This window comes from Pteropus vampyrus, unplaced genomic scaffold (assembly GCF_000151845.1).
Source record: "Pteropus vampyrus isolate Shadow unplaced genomic scaffold, Pvam_2.0 Scaffold23, whole genome shotgun sequence".
In the NCBI taxonomy this organism is placed as follows: Eukaryota; Metazoa; Chordata; class Mammalia; order Chiroptera; family Pteropodidae; genus Pteropus; species Pteropus vampyrus.
Genome location: NW_011888804.1, coordinates 9,852,163 through 9,875,191, shown reverse-complemented (window position 1 = coordinate 9,875,191; position 23,029 = coordinate 9,852,163). Strand labels below are relative to the sequence as shown.

Sequence of the window (23,029 nt, the reverse complement as noted above, 5' to 3'; positions counted from 1 at the left end):
ATACATACATACATACATATATACATTCATAAAAATAAAATCAGAATGTATCTTGAATGAGTTGCCTAAGAAGCTGCTGGTTCTGCTTGGGAAGACGGTCCACTCGGAGACACACACAGTAAACTCTGTGCAGGGTTGACCTGAGACTAGAGGAAGACAAATGGCCATGGCCAGATATAGGAGGGAGCTGACAACTCAAAGCCTTAAGCTAGCAGGCACACATGATAGATGCCTGGGGAAGGGACGCCAGATGAGGCAGGGACAGTCTCCAAAGAAACGTGTGCTCAGTGAAAGACAAAGGGACATGAGAAGGAAGTCTGTTCCAGTCTCTAAATGTGGGTAGGAATGTCTAGAAAAACTCTTTAGGAATTCTACAACCACGGGTCTGTGCCTCACTTAAGACTAGAGTCAAATCTATGTAACTCATGTAGCCAAGAACTTCCAGGGCAAGAAACTCACATAAAACTGTTCTCTGCTAGAACAGAGAAGAAAAGAATGAAGAGAAATGAGAGAGCCCTCAGAACAATGCGGGATACATCAAGTGTACCAACATACACAGAACGAGAGGGCCAAGAGACGGGAGACGAAGGAGTAGAAAACATATCTAAAGAGATAATGACTGAAGATTTTAAATTCATTAAAATAAAAAACCTACACATCTGGGAAGTGCAACAAACTCCAAAAGAGTCGATGCAAAGACCTAACACATCAGACAGACACACCACAGTGAAAATGCCGAAAGTCAAAGGCAAGAGAAAATTTTAAAAATAGTAAGTAAAAAACAACTCATTATTTATAAGGAAACCCCAATGAGATAAACAGCTGACTTCTCAGTAGAAAACAACAGAGGCCAGAGGAAGTGAGATAACATTGAAGGTGTTCAAAGAAAAAAACTGTCAACCAAGAATCCTATATGCAGCAAAGCTATCTTTCAAAAAAATGAAGGCAAAATAAAGACTTTCCCAGATAAACAAAAACTTAGATAACTTGTTGCTTTCAGACTCACCTTACTAGAAACATCAAAGGAAGTTCTTAAGGCTAAAAGCAAGTGTCTCTCAGAGAGTAATTTGAATCCATACACGAAAACAAAAAGCACCAGAAAAGGTAATGATATAATTATAAAAGACAGTATTAATGAGTATTTTTCTTTCTCTTAACTGACTAAAAAATTAATTGTATCAAATAATATGTGTATAATACAGTGACCAGCCTATATATAACATGTAGAAATGTATATGTATTATATATTTCAATAACAGCACAAAGGAGGTATGTGGAAACAAAAGTGTATTGAAGAAATGACTGAAGATGGTAATTACAACAATGTATTGTTGGGCTGGTAACGCTAAGAGGTATAATGTATCTAATAACAGTATCACAAAAGAGGGAAAGGGAATAAAGGGTATATAAAAGTAATTTTCCACATATAACTAAAACTAAACCAGTATAAATCTAAAGCTGATTCTAACATGTATATGGCAAGATATATAGGTATATGGAATTAGACAGTGGCAATGGTTGCACTGTGAATATACTAGAAAACATTGATTGGTAGGTACATTTAAATGGGTGAATTATAAGGTTTGTGAATTACATCTCAATAAAGCTATTCAAAAAAGAAATAATGGCTGACTTTCGCATAATTAAACAGATAAATTTCCCGCATCCTAAAATGACAAACAAACAGCTAGACACAATGTAATGAAACCTTAGTGTATCAAGAAAGAGAACCTCACAAAAGTAACAAGAAAGATGAAGATTACCTACTATTCTGTGTTCTTTTAGGCAAAGGTCAGTTGTGGTGACAAGAGGGGGCACAGGAAGGCTCAGGAAAACATAGTTTATTATACTCAGTAAACAAAGTTTATTATAGGCTCTAGAGAGACAGTCACCATAGGCTGAGAGGGTCACATGGGAGGAGAACCAAAGGCATGGCTCAACCAAGTGAATGGGGAACTGAGGGAGAGGGAGAGGTAGGGAGAGAGGGGGTGAGAGCGGGGAGAGACAGGGAGAGAGGGGAGAGATGGGGAGAGAGAATGAGGACATGCACACATGTGCGAGAATCTGCAGCAAGTGCCTTTATCTGGAGTCAGGGTGGAGTACACAAGCGAAGGCACGAAGGGATTTCACTGGAGCATTTGAATGTCACTAGGTCACAGTCAAGGAAAGGCAAGAAGGGAAACTTATGGCAAAGGCCAATCTTATTACACTGATGCACCTCGCTACCTGGGTGGAGTGCACATAGCCTGTTTGTGGAACAGGAAGATAGGAAGTTTAATAGTTGATCCTTGAACAAGGGGGTTAGGGGCATTGACCCATTGTACAGTAGAAAATCCATGTATAATTTAGTTGGGCCTCTGCATCTGTGATTCCCAACCATGCATCAAAACTACAGTCCACGTGTAAGTGGGTCTATTAAGTTGAAATACATGTAGTTCAAGGGTCAACTGTACAGATTTTTCATACAGAGACTAAGAGTATAGCACTAACTCATCTCAAACAGCTCTTGAAACATGTACTTGAGGAATAAAACTGAACCCAGAAGGAAGAATTAAGATGCAAGAAGAAATAGTAAGCAAGAAACTGATAAACATGAGGAGAAATCTAAATAAATATTTATTTCATAAAACAATAAATGATTCATTTGAAAAGTGTAAAAACAAATTAAGTATCTGCAAGTCAGAAGCTGGGGAACTCTTGGAGCTAAAGCAATATAAGATCCTTATATTATTCGGAAGGAAGTTAGAGACACTATCTTTAGATTTAGAAAAAAATCAATTATGCCCTTTAAAAAATGAAAGAGTAACCACCAAAAGGATAGGCATATATAATTTATGAACTAGTATAGGAAAAAAAGAGACTTGAGAAAAGCTGACTAATTCCACAGAAGTCAGGAAAAGAGAAAAAAAGAAGCAAAAAAATTCTTGAGTAAATAGTTCAAAATAAGATGCTAAAAATTTACTTAAATATTTAATTAAAAGAGCACAAAGCTAACACAAAAATATCATGTAATAATAATAAAGTTACTATATATTGAGAGCTTTTCATACAACTAGGAGTGTTCTTCACACTGTACATGTTAACTAATTTCTCCCAACACAACACAGTGAAGTGGGTGCTCTGTTACCCTCTTTCCCTGATGTGGAACCCAAGGGACAGAGCTCAAGAAACTTGCTCAAGGCCAAACCTGGATTAAACACTCTGGCTATCTGACAATTAAGCGTGTTCTTTTAACACCATTTTCCAAAAGCCGCTGGAAAAGAAGCTGAATTTAAGTAAAACGAAGAGAAACTACTATGGATAAAAAGCATCATTACTTAATAATATAAAGGTTTAATTCACCAGAAGATATAACAATGATTAAGGGCTTAATCTTAAGGCAGATAAAGCTAAAATTAGAAAATATCAGGAAAGAATGGATGAATCAACATCCACAGTGAGATAGTATGATATGTTTTTCAACAACTGATATATCATGCAGCCAGAAAACATAGAGTAATACTATCAATAAGCTTGAGTTAATAAATGTATAAAGAATCCTACAGCCCAGAGTTCAAGCACATACAAAACGGTAACAAAAATAAACCCAATTCAAGGCCACAAAACAAATTCTTACAAAGAAAAAAGAACATAAATATCATCTTATTTGATCACAGTACATTTAAACCACAACATTAAATTAGAGACCATTAGTAAATACAGTATATATCTATGGTTAACCTATGACAGAATGGCTTCTGGGAAGATGGTAAATATATTGACTAGGCAGAGGCAGGAGGCTTCTTCTGGGGTGCTGGAAACATTCCACATCTTGATCTGGGAAGTGGTTGCACTGAAGATCTGGCACTTTACTGTTTGTATGTATGTATGTAGAGGGAAAACTGAAGCTTAAGTGCTGCTTATTAGAAATACTAAAAATTAAGGAGTCAAGAATCTAACTCTAGAAGTTAAAAAAAGTATAAACCTAATGACAGTAAAAGGATAGAGATTGGCAGCAAAAATTAATGGCACAGAAAACAGATACAGAGCACTGAGAATCTATTACCACCCAAAGCTGGTTCTTCATAAAGACGAACCAAAGTGGCAAACACCCAAGCAAGACTGAGCAAGAGGGAAGGAAGAAAATAAAAATAATATTAGAAGTTAAAAGGAGGTCATAATGACAGACATAAAATGCTTCAAGAAATCATAAAAGAATGCTAAGAGAATTTTGCAACAATGAATTAGAAAATTTAGATCGCATCGGCAATGCCCTAAATACGACTTACCAAAACAGACTCAAAAATAACTAGAAAACTTGAATATGTCTATAATCATTAAAGAAACTAAACCAATATTTAAAATCAATATCCAAGATATCCGTATACACACACACGCATGCACACTAACATCTTAGTTCTGTCCACTGAGATGATGTAAAAGCAATGAGCATAACTAGTGCACAGGTCCTCTAAGGCTCCTTGGAGAAAAGGATGATTCTAGAGTATAATAAAATGAATCTGGAAATGCTCAAATAATGATGGGGACATGTCAAAAGGACAGCTTGTAAAATAAAAACTGATAGAACTAAAAAGAGAAGTAGACAACTCCACAATTCGATGCCTCCCTCTCAACAATCAACAGAATCCCTAGACAGTACATTGGCGAAGATAGAATATTTGACCTCCACAATCAACCAATAAGATCTAATTCTCTTTCTCTCTCTCTCTTACACACACACACACACACACACGCTCTCCCCCGCCACCGCCTTACTTTCTCCCCACTCAACAGCAAAAAACACATTTTTGAAGCATCCATGAACATTCGCCAAGACAGACAGTATCTGGGGGCATAAAATATACAACAAACTTAAAATAACGGTTACCATACGGAACTCATTCTCTGACTATAATGGAATCAAACTCAAAATCAATAACAGAAAGATACAAGGAAAATGCTCTAAGCATATGAAAATTGAATAACAACCCGCCCCTGCCTCACAGGCTGCATCTGGGCACGATTCCACCCTCCATCCATAGCAGAAGGGACTGGGTGAGGTCGGGGAGCCCTGCCTTTGATCAGCACAACCACACTGTGAACCCCCAAAGCTGGAAGAGACCTCGATGTGGAATGTGGGCAAGAGAGCTGGCAGAAGGACAGGGAAAGACTCGTGACACCGCAGACTGAAGAAGGGAGTGGTCCAGACAGGGCAAATAGAGAAGCAGAGTGAGGGATCTTAGCAGGACAGCAGAAAGCAGGGGAGGTGACCAAGGGAGTCACAAGCTCCTAGATACCATGATATTTGGCAAGTACTCCTGTCACCATTCTCATTTAGTACCCTAACAACACCAAGCTGAGAAGAGCAGGAATCACTGCCTCTATCCTGGGAAAGAGAAATGAGGGCCAGGGATGGCAATAGAGCTAAGCAGCAGGCCAGCCAGGCTCATACTCGCCTTGGGCCCCAGTCCAAGCTCTTGCCTTCAACCCCAAGGCACCTGTGCACCTTCCGAGTAAAGTGTGAGCCAGGCACAGTGTGCCTGCTGTCCACTATAAAACAGGTACGTTCACTCATGGTCGACATCAAAGTCCAGAAAGTAGAAAGCCACACTCACGAGAAGCACTGCTCCCTACGGCTCACCAGAGAAATCAGGTTCAAGGTGGCTTACTTCTTTTACACAGAAACGAAGACTTCTCGTAGCAGTTCTCAGCATGCCAGCTGTGCAGGTCGTGGTGGCGGAGGGTGGGGAAGTGGAAGCACTGGAGCTGGGCACAGAACATGTTGTCACTTTCTGACATTGCTGAGGCGAAGATGGGGTTTGGGGGAAGGAACACCTCTGAGGAACCTGTTGGTGAGACGAAAATGAGGGCTGGCCATTACAACATAATGTCAACATCCCAATCATGCGCAGTCTTCACAAGGACCGAGGCCCTCCCAAACTGACTATTAATCAAAGAGCTCATGGACTGCTAAGTCTTAGCTATACTGCATTAAGGCATTCGTTCACTCATGACTTCCCTTAGCTCCTCTGAAAGTGGGTCTGGGCACCTGGACTACGGGGGGAGCTCCTGTGAAGCCGGGGAGGCAAGCACATGAACAAGTCATACGGGACCGAGAGCCAGGGGAGGACTGCCCTTTGCCGGGGACATTTAAAGGTAGAGCAACAACATGAAGACTGAGTGAAGTAATGGGTTGTAACACAGTGATGAGTTCATATGGATAAAATGAACAAATAAATAGAGGCAGGGACGGGAAGGTTCTCCCTTAAAACAGAGTATCAACTGATAAATGGAGAATGACTTGATGGTGCCCACCGCACCTGCTAGGAATACACAGTTCAGGCAGAATTGTGGCTCCCACACGTGCCAGGAGCACTAACTGGCAGGGTGAACTCTTGGAAAATGCTGGCTCTCTGGGACCCACCTCCAGCTCCAGGGAGACTCTTTGTCATCCTCTCAGCTCTTGCCTTCCAAGTTGGGGATGAGGTGATCAGATATCACACTCCCTCGCAGCTCAGGGTGGGGATGTAGGGATGTTGGGGGAGAGGGCCGTGAACCTCGAAGCCTTTCTTCTGGGACCCAGGAATCTAATACAGCCTCCTAATCACTCTCCCTCTGACTGAACGAATATTGGCAAGCCCCAATCCTGGACACAGGTACTCAGGGCAGACTGGGAAACGACAGCGGGCAAAGATCCTTGCTCTGTGGAGCCAACATCTGAGTGGGGGTTGTAAAGGGCAGAGACAGATGATGAACAGAATAAGTGAAGTATACATGTCGGAAGCTCATGGCTGCTACAGCGAGAACAAAGCTGGAACATGGAGGTGAGGGCAGGCCTTGGAGCAGATATGGGAACAGAAGCTGGAGGGAGGGGGTGCAGCAACATTCCTGACACTGCTTGCGTTGGGGGTCCCACGCCATCCACAGGCTCACTGCTTTACTCAAGGGATCCCACATCTAGCCATAGTTATGGTTAAGATTTATTACAGAGACACAGCAAGATACACCAGGGAAAGGACAGCTCAGATGGAGTCTGGAGGAAGCCAGGCTTCCCTGGAGCTCGCCCTGCCTGAGGGAAGGTGCCAAGGAGTGGGCCTTTGCCAGCAGTGCTGCAACATGCGGCGTTTCCGCCCAGGGAAGCCTGGGTGTCAACCCCCTGCCCACCGTAATTCCAGGCCCGCCAAGGAAAGCAGGTGTTCACCATAAATCCTACTGTTCTTGCAGTCCTAGCAGAGCAGGCTCCACCTACTCCCCATCAGGTCCTAGACGCTAGCCAAGGGCAGGGCAGCTATGTTCCTTTCTTCTGCAGCAGAGTGCCCCCGCCCCCCCAGCAGGGAAGCAGCAGCTCAGGGAGGGCTTCAGTGGGAGCAAAGGTGGCCCGAGGCAAGAGCATGTGGGAAGAGCAGGCACCCCTGTGGCTGGAGAGAAGGGCTAAGGGCGTGGTGGGAGTGGAGGGCAGAGCTGGAAAACCCACTGCAGGTCTCAGTGAGGACTGTGCCTTTGTGGGGGCGGAGGAGGACCCTCAGGCAGCCATGTGAGGAGGATGGAGTGGGTGGGGGTGGGAGCAAGGAGACCAGGCTGATGGCGGTGGCTGAGGTAATTTAGGTGAGTGATGTCGGATCTGGTAGATGTCACCTGGGGACAAATGATGAGATTCTGGACATGTTTGAAAGGGAGTACGGTGTGAGAGGGGTTAGTTAGGGAGGGCCCACATGTCTCTAGCTCTAGCAGATTCCTCTCCAGGGCCTGCCATTACTTCCTGACAACCTCTGCCATCAACGTCCTGCTCCGCCTGAAGGACCTACATCTTGCAGGAAGGCACTGCAGTCATCCCAGGAGCCATGTAGGCATTGTGCCATCTCCCACCTGCAGACCCCTACTCATTTCTCTGCCTTTATCTCTCCTGCACACCCATCAGGCAGCCACTCCCACCTCCTTGTCTCTGTCCCCTTGTTCCCTTGGCTTGGAAGAATCACTTCTCCCACTCCCGTCCCCAATGCAGGACCTCACCTTTCTATCTTGATACTGTGGCACTCTTATGGTTCACCTTGTTCACTGGGGCCCACCAGGGGCCTGGGGATCCTCACAAATGCTCCGTCCTAGAGGCGGCAACATCATTCCCAGGGCCCCCTTCCCAAAGAGGAACTGCAGACTGATAGAGTCTAGACTGACGGTCACCTACCCCAGGGGACACTGTCTCTGCCCTGCGCCTTCTAGCAGCTGCTAGGCCAGCCTGAGCCTGGTCCTTCCCCCCCAATAGTCCCTTCTTCACTGCTGACAGAGGCTTCTAGATCTGAGATCCCACAGGCAGATCCTGGGTGGGTCAAGGGACACCAAAGGGCCACATCCTCCCAGCCCACCTGTGACAGGAATGTGCCCTTAGAGGTACATACACGAGACACAGAGCAGACAAGGACAAAGTCGCCCAAACATATCTTAAATAAGCAAGTAACACAACACGTGGACACATCACACAGCATGCTTCTGTTTTTATGTTTAAAATAAATACCAAGTGTAATAACCAGAAGCTGAAGTGACACAGTCACTTGGAGTCTTGTGGGAAAACATGGATGAATCTCTAGGCAACATAGATCTGTTTTTTTCAAATATGGGCCACACGTTATAAAAATGATGGCTCCGCATTCTCCATGGTGGCTGCTCCTGGTCTCTAGCTTGCCAGGTCCCGGCTGCAGTCACATCCTCAAGGTCTCACCCTGGGGCAGGGCCGATGGGCTGGCAGACAGGGGCCCAGAGGCAGAGCCTCCCATTTAGGGGAGAGGCCAGGGGACTGCGTTCCTGAAAGCCCTGGGGAGCCCTCCCCTGCTCAGTGCTCCAACTTAAAATGCACATGAGGAGTGCCTCATATGTGTTCACCAATAGTACCACTCACCTGCTACTATGCCAATACATACCACACGCATGCACAGGAAAATGTTGGACAAGATGTAGCTGAAATAAACATTTTAAACATTTTCCCATGGTAGCTTCATACTACTATTAGCTAACATTTTCAGGACAATCTTGTCTTAGGGAAGGGCTCATCATTACAGACCGAAGATTTAAACCCACTTCATGCCATCTTTGTGATACATCCAACCTCCCAGACCTGGCTGGATCGCATTTTGTACCACCAGGTTGCATTCCTCCTAGAAGCAGGAGGGTGGGCTCTGCCACCCTCTCGTTTGCTGGGGGTTGTGTTCTCAGCATTCTTTTCACTCCGCAGTTTCTTAGCAGAAACCTTCGAAATACTTTTAATATGGAAACGTTCAAGTACACAGAGTAAACAAATGCCCTGTCTTCCATCCTGCAGTTTGGTTCATCCCTTCCCCCTCTCCCAGGGAGCTTTTCCTCCTGCAGACACCACACCCTACACACAAGTACTCATCTCCTATAATCGCACAACCACAATACTACCGTCACGTCTAAGAAAATCAAGTCACTCTCTACTACAAACTCACATTTAATTCCCCTCACTGTTCCCGAGAAGTTTTTCGTAACTCCTCTCTCAATCTAGGATGCCATCAAGGTTCATGCGTTATATCTGGTTTTATGTTCCTTTAATGTCTTCAAATCTAGAACAACTCACAATGTTGAGCTATGTCAAGTGTCCAGGCCAGTTATCATGTATCTTTTTTAGCCACACATTCATTTTATGGCCACTACTTAAAATCATTAACAGAATTCCCAAGTCCATTTAAGCAGGCACAAGCAGCCAACCACACGCTGCACCACGCAGAACTGCTGGACGTCAGGGCCCCAGTGCACTGCCTGTGTGGGTGGCATGCCTTGGGGCCCCCTACACACTGAACCACCACTGCCAGTGTTGACACACTCATTTATCTTTTTCTAAATTTCAGGTCACGCTTCTCTTGCCTCCATGGGGCCACAGAGACAAGCGTGCTCATTAGAGCTCACCTAAGGCCCTTCCATTCTCATACCACAGATAAGGGTACCACGCCCCTCCTAGCTCAGAACATGCCGTCATACCACGTAGACTGATGATTTCTCTTTTTAACTACCAGTATCAAGAAGATAACCATGTCCCGGAGTGTCTACACTGTCCTGAAGGCCAGCACCCTCCACTGGGGCCTGGGCTCTGGCCTAGGATTCACCTCTGACAGCTGTGATTAGGGCAGATGAAAAATTACTAGAAGAATTATCCTATGCAAGGCACATTGTGACACTGGGGCCTGGAAACCCAAAAGCCACTTCCATTTATTTATCAACTACTCCTGTGGGAAATCTAAACAATACTCTTACGAACTTTGGGAATGTCGGTGGTGCTTTCACTAGGACATTCAGAGGGTAAAGCAGAAGCAGGGGACAGTGGGTAAGGCCCCCTCTGCTGGGGCTTCCGCGGTCTCTACCTACACAACCTGCCCTTTCTCAGGTGCCAGGCTCATCACCTCCTGCCCTGTGGGGCCCTGCCTCTCTCTAGGGAAACCAGCTGTCCAGGGTCCTGTTTCTTCTCAACACAGATCCTATCTGCACCTTCGCTCCCTCTGTGCTGGTGACCACAAGGTCACCCAGGCTGGGGAAACAGGTGACCTTTGCTTGAGCTTGATGCCCCTTCATTCTCTGCAGTGAGGTGACAGAGCAAGATGCCTCGGGTCCCTAGGCCCCCCACTCCTCACTTTTCTTTCTCAGAGACATTTAAGACATCAACAGCAGGACTGGGATATGTTTGGGGAAAAAGAACAGGACCCAAGAACAGGACCCAAAGAGCAGCCCAATAGCTGAGGGCTGATGAGGGCCAGGGCCAGGGAATGTGGCTTGGGTGACGAGTAGAGGGGGGCACATTCAGGGCCTGTGTGAAACCTGTGTTGGGGCAATGCGACTGGAGGGGAAGGACAGGCGGGGCAGGAGCTCAGTGCCAACACCGGCCAGGCTTCCTTCACGCTACTTTGGTATTTCCAAGAACTAAGCATAAAACTCTAAAAGCGGCACGCTCACTCACACACGCTCTCACACACATACTCTCATTCGCACATACACCCTCTCACATGCACTCAATCTATTTTAATTTTATCTGCCTGATAGCTTTCCTTCAAGCTTTGGATTCTAATTCTGGACTTCTCTGTCCCAGGAAGCTTGTCCTTCCCTCTCTGGTTCATGGTAGCTGCATAATTTGTATATTCATTTTGTACCCCAATTAAAGTCCTTAACTTTAAAAGAAGAATGAACGGTCTAGAAATCTGACTAAGTGATAAAGCCCCAGCCCTGCACGGAGCCTAGAAGAGGGGTCTGGCCCCAGGGCGCCCACCCGTCATCAGAGCCCTTCTGTGAACTGGGGCCCATTCCTCTCCATGTTTTCACACCAGGCACCCCTATATGCCAGGAATTACAAATGAGAGGGGGTCGGGGAGACCCCGGCAACGTGCCCCCTAGTCAGGATGGTATATCCAAATTTCAAACTCAACAACCTTTTTGAAAAACCAGAACGGCTTACTTTTGAATGCGACCTCCCAGTGGCCTTCTAAGGAGCGGTTCCGGCCAGTGATGACATACCGGTAGCCAACCCACAACCTGCAGGAGGACAGAAATGCAAGGACCTCAGCGCCACTGGCGGCAGGGAAGCAGCCACTGATTGTGCGTGAGCGTATCTTAATAATTACACTGTCCATTAAAGCACTGAACATCTAAAGCATTAATGATTTTTTAAACTTTTGATACTTAATTGTAATAATAAAATGCATTAAAATTCTAAACAACTTCACAGGTCAGAAAAAGTTTTATCTTGGGAAACTCCTGCCAAGACTGTTCCTATTAGTTGATCCAATATGGCTTTCACATTCTAAGCAAGGCTAACCCTGTTTGGGGTAGACACAGAGCCAGTTGAATATAACTCTGTGAATACACTAAAGGCACAGAATGGTACCCTCTAAAAGAGTAAATTTTATGGTATATAAATTACACATTTCAATAAAAATCAAACCCATGATTATACTGTGCAGTGGTGGATATAACCATGTGCATGGCCTCCCACTGGGTCTCCAGATCAGAGCCAGCCTACCCATGCCTGCAGCTGCCCCCAAGTACATGTCACAGCACTGAGGGGGCTGTGCCTGAGGACCTGGCCGACAGTCAAGGCCACCTGCTGTGTGTGCGCCCCTCACCAGCCCAGCCCTGGAAATATTATCGGCAAGTCCACTGCCACAGAGGGTACCCTGGTACAGTGCCACTCTGCCCCGTCAGCCTACTACCATGCATACAACCCACCCTGAGGAGATGGGTCCTTTCCTACCCACTGGGATGAGCCCTCTTGCTTCTCCATGGACTTGCAACCACTCTGTGGGCTAAGTGATATTTTTCTCACTTTGTAGCTGCAGAAGGAGAAATAGCACGGTCTCATGACTTGCCAGTGTTATGGTGTATGACAGTGGAGCCAAAACACAGCTCAGGTCTTAAAAGCTCTCTCCCACCTGACGCAGTCCATCGCGCTCCTATGTCAGCATGACAGCCTGTACCATTGCTGGGAGGGGACAATGGCAATCTGGTGACCCCAGCAATTCACCCTCCTGCCCAGAGCAGTGTGGATGGGGCAGCATGAGCCTGCATACCACAAGCCTTGGCAAACACCTGTCTCCACAAGCTGGGGCCTGGGAGATGTTGGCAGTCAGCCAGTTTCCATACCTTTCCTCAATACTATATAGCCTCGGGGGTCAAGAGCCAGGCTTTGGAGCCAGACTGCCCAGGCTGGAACACAGGCATACCCCAGCTAGTGTGTGCCCATGGTCATGTGCTCACTCACCTGGGCCCCAGTCTTCTCGCCCACTGGCCTCCTGTGTTTCTGGGAAGACTGAATGAGCAGGCCCCCAGAAGGCACTGAGCACAGGGCCTGGCAGAGCCCACTTTCTCAAAAGGAACTACCACCCATCTGCGTACCCCTCACGCTAGGCCCAGGATGGCCCATACCAAGCAGCCCCTCCTGACACAGTCCTGGTCCCCCTGCAGGTCAGCAACTAGAGCTGAACCCACAGAGGGAGGACCAACAAAAGAGAATGGCCCAAGGTGACAAGGTAGCAGCCTGTCTCTGCCCCTCTGAGAGGCCCACCCCATTCTCAATGCCCACTCTAAACCCCTGGATCTCCATTTGTTTCCAGTAGGAGGAGCTGTCCTCCTCCAGATGTCAGCTGTTGACTATGCTTTAGGACTGCCACGGCTGCCAACGGCCATGTGCTCAGTGGGCATTAGCCCGACCCCCAGATCCCTGGGTCCCCAACCTAGAACTTACTTGTGCTGGTCCTGCCAAGCAAAACTCCGCTCCGGCTGGTCCCATTCCTGGGCCAGAACAAAGTGTAGCTCCTGGTCGGTGGAGAAGGTGGCGAGGGAGCCGTTGACACGCTGGCAGGTCTGTGCGGCATCCCAGTAGTTCTCTCCACTCAGGTAAACTCTATAGCAGCTAGCCGTGCCTTCGTAGTGGTGCCATCCTGTCGGGCACTTCCCTAGGAAACATGAAGGACGGAAGGGGATTGTCCCCCCCGAATTAGGATCTTCATTCCAAAACGAAATTATTTATGCTGCTCAGAAATCACCCTTGCGAAACAAGGAAAGTGAGGCTCAAGAGGAAAAGCTCTGCCTCTAAGACCATGTACTTTGTGTAATGCTCAAGTGTCTCTAAGACACAGATGCAACCTAAGGTACGACGATATTCAGTGATTCCTCCCATTTCTACAAGGTCTTTTAATTTACTTGGCAGTAAAGACTAGTTGCTGAATTCGTTCAGTAAAGTGGGTTTCATTCTCTGATTAACTCTGGTTGACAAGACAGCAGAACTCCCACACCGGCTCACTGCAAGGCCTGGCAGGACTGAGCAGGGAGGCTCCCCACCTACACTGCCCTTGCTGCCCCAATATGCCAGCTCTCCAGCCACCCCGCCAGCAAGCCCACTGTTTCCCGAGCCTGGTCCTTGGCCCTCCTTTTCTGTTCACATGAGTGCTGGCCAGTACTCGCCTAAAACAAGCTCAAGAGATTAGAGCTGGAAGGGCCACTGAAATTGTAAGACCAACTCCTACTTCCCACAGATGAGAAAAAGAGGCCCAGGTGGTTCCACGGTGGGCAAAGGCCGAGTAGCCAGCTGGAGCCTGCGTCTCTGTTAGACAGGCCGGGCCAGACATCTCGCCAAGCAGATCCACCCCAAGGGTTGAAAAGGCCCCCATCCCAAATGGCCAGCCTTGGGTAAGGGCAACAGCTTGTTCTATAGAACCTAGAACTTTCAAATGCTGGGGTACTGCCTCTGAACTAATAGTACACTGATGAAGAGTAACAATCTTTAACAAAGTCAATTAACAAAATGCAATTTTTAAATATACAGTCTCTGGAACTAGTAAACTTCTTAAAGATTGATGCTTGTGTCTTTATTACTTAGAGCACATGTGTGTGTAACTTATGAACAGAGGGACAGAGATTATGGGACAGGAAACTCTGGTCCCCGAGCCAGTGAGGCATACCACAGCACTGCTACAACACAGCAGGACACCATCACCTACCCACGGGGAGGGCCTGCTTACACAGGATGGAACACGCAGGAAGGCCTTCCCTGTAAACAGGAACCAGCCCTTAGGGATCACCGAGCAGGGGAGGGGAGATGCGCAGTGTGTGGCATGGGTGTGAAGCAGGGGATCACGAGGTAGCCTTTGCTGTGTGTTTCTAAGCCTTCTTCCCACAATGTGTTCAACCTTCCATACCCCCTGTAGGTGGATACTGTCCTGTCTCTAGGTTAGAGCGGGGAGACACTGAGGTGTGCAGCAGCCGAGCATCTCGGCTGGGCGAGTGGCAGTGCGGGCTTCCATCCTGGTGCCTCACCCACATCCTGGGTCCAGAGGAAGCCCTCTGGAGACAGAAGACAGCAAGAGGGGGCAATGGAGGGAGGGAACATTAGTTTCTATTGGCTTATCTTTTTTTATCTTTTGAACTCTGTCTCATTATTCCCTAGGCAGAAATATTACCTATTCAAAAGAAAGTAGGTAAGTGACCAAAGTGCATGAGACTAAGAGTTGTGAGTCCATGGGGCTGAGTCCTGGAGTCGCCTTATGTGACCTCTCAGAGGTGCGGTCTCCTCACTTGCCAAGCTTACACTGTACCCCTGCAAGACTGTATGTGTCGAAGCCAAGCACAACGTCAGGGCTCAGCGACTGGCTGACCCCACTACCTGGCTCGCAGTCCCCATCGGGGAACCAAGGCTTCCCACGAGGTTGGAGCTACGAGGAGCACTGGTGGCCTTGCAGGGTGCAAGCGGACCTCCAAAGTACTTCCCAGGGCTGAGCGTCTGTGAGGTGAGGACTAATGACCATCCAGCACTGAGGCCTAGGATTCCCTGTGTTTCTCTTGCAGCAGTGAGTATGCTCGTCATGCCTAAGCATGTCTGTTCGGCTGTGGTTTTTCTGCCTTTCGACTTTCCTTAATTTTGTTATGCTCCTTTAAAATCTTAATGTCACAGGGCATTCATTAAATACTCAAATTTTTTTTTTTTTTTTAAACAGAGGCAGAGACTTCCCACACCATCAGCTGTATCTAGTCTCTTGGAGCCTGTTTCCAGCTATGGTAGGGCCACTGCAGCCCAGCCCTGAGAGGTAGCCACCTCTTGAAAACAAGCAGTCTGGTTCCAGAGGCCAGGTTCATGTCAAGGCTTCACTACTCAGGGCCTGGATGGCTTTGTGCAGCCTCATTCACAAAGAAGGGTGACAGTTCCCGACCGCCCTGAAGGGCCCTTTTAAAAGACACCCCACACACAACCAAGTGGGGCCTCAAGTCTTAGCTCATGAACAGGCAGGTCTGCAACTTACTGCTGAAGCGGACGGCCTGCGCCCCGTTCACCGCGTGGAAGTGCATAGGGTTGCCGCCTCGGGCCCTCCCCTGCCGCGGATCCACAGCCTCCTTCTCATGGTATGGACGAGACTCCCCGGTCACTTCTGAAAGCAAAACGAGAAGTGGGCAGTAAGCACCATCCCTACAGCAGCGCGGTCAGACTGACTACTTGGGGCTGGGAGGAACTTTCCAACATGCTACTGCTGACACAGCACGGGGTCAGCCTTTTCTGCTGAAAACCTCTCAGTAGGCTCTAGCCCCATGGGGATTCTTTCCAGAGCCCAGGCTGCCCTCCCGCCCCCAGAATGCCTGGGAGTCTCCCCCGTTAGCACGAAGGGGGATCCACTGTGTATGATCCCTTCTGAAATGCTTGGCACTGGGCCCAAGTCGCCATCTGCCCACCTGCCTGCTGGTCCTTCTCACAGCCTCAAGGCCAGGGCCTCGATACATTCCTGCCTGGTTCCCTGGCGCCCAGCACAGGCCCTAGTGTGTAGCAGGCCTCAATGCATGGTTGGAGGTATGAACAGGAAGCTGCTGGTCTAATGGTCATTTGTAGGTCAGTCCTTCCATGCTCTTTTCTGTGTTCAGATCCTCTGAGAGAGGAGAATGACTCTCTTCTCTCTCAGAGAAGAGAGAATTTCTTCAAGGCACAGAACAGGAGAGAGCCAGAGGCAATGTCCCTCCTGAGCCGCCCTCCTCCCCACTCTGCCTGCATGGGGGGCATCTTGGTGTATAGTGAAAAATACCTGGTGCAAGGTTAGGACAGGGACAAATGTGGTCTGCAGAGCCACAAAAACAGAACCACAGACACATGAGCCTTGATGTGCCTGGCTGGCCTGAGGCAAAGGACACACGAAGTGGGCCTGGCTTGGCTTGGCAAGAGGGTGTGGCATGACATGGGAGGTGGAGGAACATGATGGATCAAGGTCAAGGGGTTGCGGGGTGGGGCAGCCTCCACTCTGGGGCTGGCAATTAGCCCCACTGACTAAGGCTTCTCCAACCGTCTGGTTCTGCTAGTATCACAGACTCTAACATTTTTATTTCATAAATAATCTATTTTTTTCTCATAGGCTAACAAATATTCAATGTAAAGTATCTGAGAAATACTAAAGCTTGTTAAGACAAAACATATTAACCATTATTACTATGTTAGGGTCCACCCTTCCAGCCTTTTTTCTGCATAAATCCTTAAAAATATTTGGATCACACCAAACACGATCTTAGAATTTGCTTTGTAAGCTTAAGACTATAAACTGCTTTCCATATTCTTAAATAGGCTTAAAAAGATCACTTTTAATGGCTGCATAGTATTCCGTGAATGGATTCCTTTAATTACCACAATCTCCTACGGTTCAAGTTTAGGTTGTTTCCATTCTTCCATTACTCTACGGAAGGTTGCACTGAAAGACTGGTACAGAAATCTGTGTGCTTCATTATTTCCTTCGGATACCCTAGGCAGTCACGAGCCCTAGCAGCTTGGTTCTCTCCCCCACTGAGTGTTCAGGAGAGTACTTCCAGCTCCTCTGCAGTCATGGTATGGGGATCAGATGCCATTAGATTGCGAATCCTTCTAAAATATAAAATGTGCTACCAGCGTCTGCGATAAACTCAACGTAAAGCAAAGACTTCGAAGAAGCATCTTCGAGGTCTTTGGGGTGACCTTACCACCAACACAGCCATGTCATTTGCTGCTGACTCTGCAGAAGACGGCCTGTGGCTACAGCTACTCCCTTCTAACACCCAGCCCTAGGTGCCGGTGACACCAACTCTCTAGGACTGGGGTGCCCCATGCATATGTCCGGGCACCAATGTTCCCGGGAGGAGACTGTTGGCTCTGGAGCAGTGCTACACAGCCCTCCTCCACTCTTCCTGAGGCAGGCAGAGGATCAGGAAGATGCATGCTGGCCTTCTGAGGGAGGGTGGACTTACAATTGGGAGATGAGGGAGGGGAACAAAAGGGCGTCCCGGCAGATGGCATAGCTTGGGCAAAGGCGGGCATGTCTGGGACAGGCTTGAGGACAAGCTTGGGTGTGGTGGAAGCTACGCCTAAATTCACATCTCCCTTCTGTCTGCTGAAACGAGCAAGACCTGTGATTCCACTTTGTGTCTTGGCCTCTTCCCCAGACCGAGCACAGCACCTGGTATATAACAGGCTACAATGCTCACAGAAAGACAGATGGATCTAGGACAGAGATGGGAAGAGAAAGAAAAGGTAATAGAGCACTCTGCTGGGTTGCATGGGCACTGAACACCAGGTGGCCTAGATGCTGACTATGCTGGAATAAGGCCATCTGTGGCCTGGGGGGTGGGGGTGGGGGTGGGGCAACAGGTGAAATAGTTAAAGAAAAAAAGCCTAGTGGTGATGGAGGAAGCTCCTTTGTGCTGAGCAGGCTTCTCTGTGGTTCGGGTGGCAATTCTGAGCCCTTCTCTTTTCCATCATCTTTTTTCCTATCCAAACACCCACGTCCATCTCCTCATCATTCATCTATTCAGTGCTCATTACGAGCAACCACAGAAACCCACCAGGACAGACACGGGCCTTTGCCAGCAAGAAGGGGAAGGGCTTGGCTGAGAGGATGGTGCTGATGACAGATGAGGGATTCCTGAGTATGCTGGAAGAGCAGGAGACAGAGGCGGCTGGAAAAGAGGCAGAGCCTCCGACGATAAAGAATTTTCTTCTGAGACCCAGACAGCATTTTCCCCTTAGGGTCAGCTCGAGGGTGTGCAGTTATGCAGACACCCCAAAGCAACTTTCCCTCCTCCTCCATCCTCTCTCCATCTCAGTGTGCCAAGCACTGTCCTAGCCATGGGGAACAGCAGTGGGCAGTGAACGAAACAACAGATGATCCTGGCCCCCCTTAGAGGTCACACCCTCCTCGGCCCTCCTTTTCCATCCAGCAACTGGTGGCCACTGAAATGGGGCCAAGCCCAAGTGTGTAACACAACCCCAAGCCCACCCCTAAAGTCTTGGAAAGAGTGCTTCTCCCTGAATCTAAGGCTGCTGTCTGTGCTCTTCTCTCTTTGGGTGTCCTTGCCAGGACTTCAGAGCAGCGCTAGCCACCAAAGACTGAATGGGAGCCAAGGAAGCAGATGTGAGACAAGGAGAAGCCAACATGAAGTAGCCAACATTACTACTGAAAAAGTGAGGAAAAGGGAAATGTTTTGCAGATAAGAAAGCAGGCTCAGAAATGTTGAGACTTGCTTCAGAGCAGAAGTGTAACACAGGGGAGGTGGACGCTCCTCTTCCAAGTCCACAAGACCTGAGCCACCCCCACCGCGTGGCCACCGAAGTCTGTCTCCGTCTGATCCCCTGGGCAGCTGCCTCCTCTCCTGGTCTCTCCTGGCCTCCAGCTCCTCTGGGGGCACCAGGCATGCCAGGGTTTCTGCTTTCCCAGACCAGGCCTCCGTGGAGACCTGGGGGGCTGCTGGAGAGCCTCAAATCCAACAGAAAAAATGAGTCAAGACAGGCAGTGGCATGCTTGCTTTCTAATAGCATTTGGAGGCAAATGAGGATTATTTGCAATAAAAGACAAAATGTGAGTGATTCTAATTTGTTCTTCTAGAAATTTAAAATCTGTCCAACTATGGCTTAGGGTCTAGAGGAGCTTGTAATTTCTCCAAAGAAAAAAGAAGGTGAGACAGACTGGAGCCCCTTTAGCACTACAAGGTGTCAGAACACACATTACTCTCCTACTTTATACCAAAACAGGTTTAGAACCAAGGTCAAAAATCGAATGTCAATAAGTCAAATAACACTTGCTTATTTACCAAAGCGGGATTTCTAACATCAGAGAGCCTAAAATATGAACTTCTTAATGGTATTTCCATCATGTCACGCATGTTCTTTAAATTGATTCCTTTCCCTCCCAACTAGGGCCGGGGTGGCCTTACTAATGAGACGCTCACTGAAGAAGCTAAAGGTCTGCTTGCCCAATGACCACCATCTTTGACTCCATCCTACCAAGGTTTTGAGTCCTATGCTTCTGAAATACCAACACGAGCACTTTTGTTTCCCCATTTTACGTTCACGTGGACAATACATAATGAAACAATAACTACAAAAAGGTAGACTTGTAAGCTCCAAATTCAAAACCTCCCTCCTTCCTGTTGCTCTTGGGTCCACGAATGTCTCAGGCACAAGTTCACAGAGGGAATGTCTTACCTTCTGCTGTTGCCTAAGACAGAAGGGGAAGCTACCAGACAGTCCTATGACACTCAAGCTGTGTCCTTGCATCTCAAAAAACCCACAGAGATATGGCAGAAGCAGAATGACCTGAGTAAGCCCCTTCATCTAAGGTCTTACTTCTTACATATGTACATCACAAGATGAAACAGAAAACCCTGCCTCCCCTTCTCCTAGCCCGCTTGCTCCTAACTAATTTCCCAGAGACACCTGTTTTATTTACTTCTTCTGATATTTATGGCCATAATTCCAAATTGGTTTACATGGCTATTTCTAGTTTTATCCACTTTAAATGTTACCCAGTGACTTATGCTAGGGTAGGTGACGGTTTAACTAATATATACTCTTACTCACCTTCCCAACAGAGTAGAATAAATTTTGTAAAGTCAGCAGAATAATGTAATAATGTAAGTATTCTTCACTTGTGAGTCAAACAGCATACTAAAGTCATTTTAATTCTTGAACAACTTTGTTTTCTTCCTGGAGTTACTATTTGCATCGATTTTAAACTTTAGTTGGTTTTCTGGCATATCTACCAATTTTTCTGAGCTGCTACAGCAGATAACAAAGGCTAGCAATAAAAATTTTAAACACTCAACCCTGCAACAGGGTCTCCCGGCTCCTTTGTTTCCTGGGAAGCTCCTCCTACGCCCCCCAGGTTCCAGCGCCAGAGTAAGAGGGCTGCCCTCTGGGCTGGAGCCTGGCTGGGATCCTGGGGTCCATGTGTAGCCCAGCCGTCCTGTACCAGGATCCTGTTTCCCCGACCCCAGGCCATCTTCATTCTTGCTTTACCTTCTCCTTTTTCAAGATCCTATCTTCCTAAGAAAGGGTAGGGCAACTTTTTATGAGTTTGTCCATGTCTGAAAATTTCTTTATCCTCGGGCCCAAGTGGTTTCTCCAGGTATGAAAATCCCAGATTAATGTTTTTAAAGCTTCCGGTTAAAGATATCAGATTGAACAAACATACTTATTAACTTCTAGTCTCTCCTGAAACTCACTGAAACAAGAGTAATGGAATTTTGAAAAAGGCATAGTCACAAGGACAAACAGAACTGGGAAGAAGATGACAAAGTTCTAAAAACTGGAATACAGAGGACAAAGTGATAATTAACTTAGAGAAGGTGACCATACATTGTAATTTGCCTGGGGACAATGTCTGTTTAAGCCTGTTATCTCAGCATCCTATCTTAAAGTTTTTAGTATTTATGAGTCTCCAAATGTTTTATTTTAGAAATAAATCACTCTAAACTTCTTTGAGGCCCAAAAGCTAAATCCTAAGCCAACATCTGGGAAAGTAAAAAAGTAGGGAATCTGGCACTATTTAGCAAAACTACATATGCACTGACCTTTTTGACCCAGCAATCCAACATTTAAGAATTTTCACTTGAAGGTACATCTCCAACAATACAAGGGAGGGGAAAACATATGCACAGTTATTTATTGTGGCATTAAATTTAATAGCAAACCAATGGGAACAACCTAAAGGCCCACGCACAGGAGATTGGTTAAATAAAGTATGGTATATCCCTAAGATGGAGTGTAATATAGCCACAAAAAGTGAAAAAGATCCTATGAATTAATTTTAAAAAAGCAAAAACAAAGATAAGGAAAGATAAGCCAGAAACTAATCAAATTAGTTACCTGTAGGCTGTGAGTGGGAACAGGGCAAAGGGATAGGAATTCTTCTAAGAATCTTTTTATACAGTTACGATTTTTAAATCTTGTTTATGTTTTACATATTCTAAAAATAACTCAGTTATACACAACCTTGTAACTATACTAAAAACCATGAAACTATATTTTAAAAAGAGGTAAATTTTAGAGTACATGAATTTATACCCCAATAAAAAAAGTTAAAAATAAATTAAATCAACAAGATGAGGAGGCAGTCCTAAAACTGTAGAAACACAATAAATGTCAACATTATCGCATAGAAGAAAAAAAATGAATGAATCTTAGTGACTTTTGACTTGTACACCCTCAGTAGGAAATAATCTAATAACAGAAAGAACTGCAAAGAAGTCCTGGACTTTACCTAGTAGACTTGTTCTTAGTAGTGGCATAGAAGCAGTAATTCCCAAACTCTTTTATGTGTATTTTAGGATTGGCCAAATGAGTATATATACCAATGATGCTGGGAACCAGGGTACTTACTACTGGAAAAGAGAGATACAAGTATGAGATGGGAGGAGGAGAGAAGGAACTCTAGGGTAGATCAGAATCAGGGCTATCAATAAATATACACTTATTTTTTTAAAAAGGTTTTAAAAAATATACACTTATTATTTTTTAAAAAAGGTTTTTAAAAAAAGCTATACCCACTGAAAGTGCCTAGAAGCAACGATACCGAAATAACCACGAGTACAGATAACAGTCAGATCTTGGTTTTTAAATACCATTCCTCACTAAAAAGAGCAGGGCTCCTTAGAGAAAGGGTGATTTCATATCTAGAGAGCTAAAAAAGTACAAGATGAGCTTGGATCTTGTAGTCCATAAGATAGAAAGCTCTTTATAAAATAATATCATTTATTAAGTGTAGTGTGTATGGCAGAATTACAAAATCACCATTTTTAAACCACCACTCTTATAACTGATTCAGGCAAGAATCATCCACAAAACACTTGGGTATAAGGCTATGGAGAACACCTAGACTACTACACCATGGATTATTTATTCATTATTTATTCACTGATTACTCTTCATTATGAAAGGGGAAAAATCATTTACAATAGTGAAACCTGGCAGACATTAGCTCAACCAAGTGATCAACCGAACTTCAGCAATAATAGGACAAAAATGACCTCATGTGCCCCTTGATGTGACAATTCATGATTCACTGAAAAAAAAGTCTCACCTGAACTAAAACATGAGAAAAAAAGTCAAAAGTCAAAATTGAAGAGCAGTCTATAAAACTGGCCTGAATTCTTCAAATTCATCAATGTCATGTAAGATCAATAATAATTTAAAAAAAAAAAAAAGCTGGGGACACAAAGCAAGATAGCAAGAAAATACAATATGTAACTTTTGAATAAACCCTAAGGAAAAAACCCATAAAAGACA

General features: G+C 46.1%; 1 protein-coding gene across 5 annotated transcripts in view; it reads right to left on the bottom strand.

The window, feature by feature from the left end:
- The window catches only part of DGCR2 (DiGeorge syndrome critical region gene 2), a 75,455-nt gene that overhangs the window by 13,484 nt on the left and 38,942 nt on the right, over window positions 1–23,029 (bottom strand). For 3 of the 5 annotated variants that reach the window (XM_023528265.1, XM_011355909.2, XM_011355907.2), the window contains 4 exons: window positions 15,765–15,890; window positions 13,214–13,433; window positions 11,429–11,505; window positions 5,649–5,825 (listed from right to left, as the gene is read on the bottom strand). In XM_023528265.1, coding sequence (XP_023384033.1) covers window positions 5,649–5,825; window positions 11,429–11,505; window positions 13,214–13,433; window positions 15,765–15,890 — 600 coding nt within the window. The remainder of the gene's footprint in view (window positions 1–5,648; window positions 5,826–11,428; window positions 11,506–13,213; window positions 13,434–15,764; window positions 15,891–23,029) is intronic. The other 2 variants (XM_011355908.2, XM_011355910.2) reach the window with 1 other exon arrangement.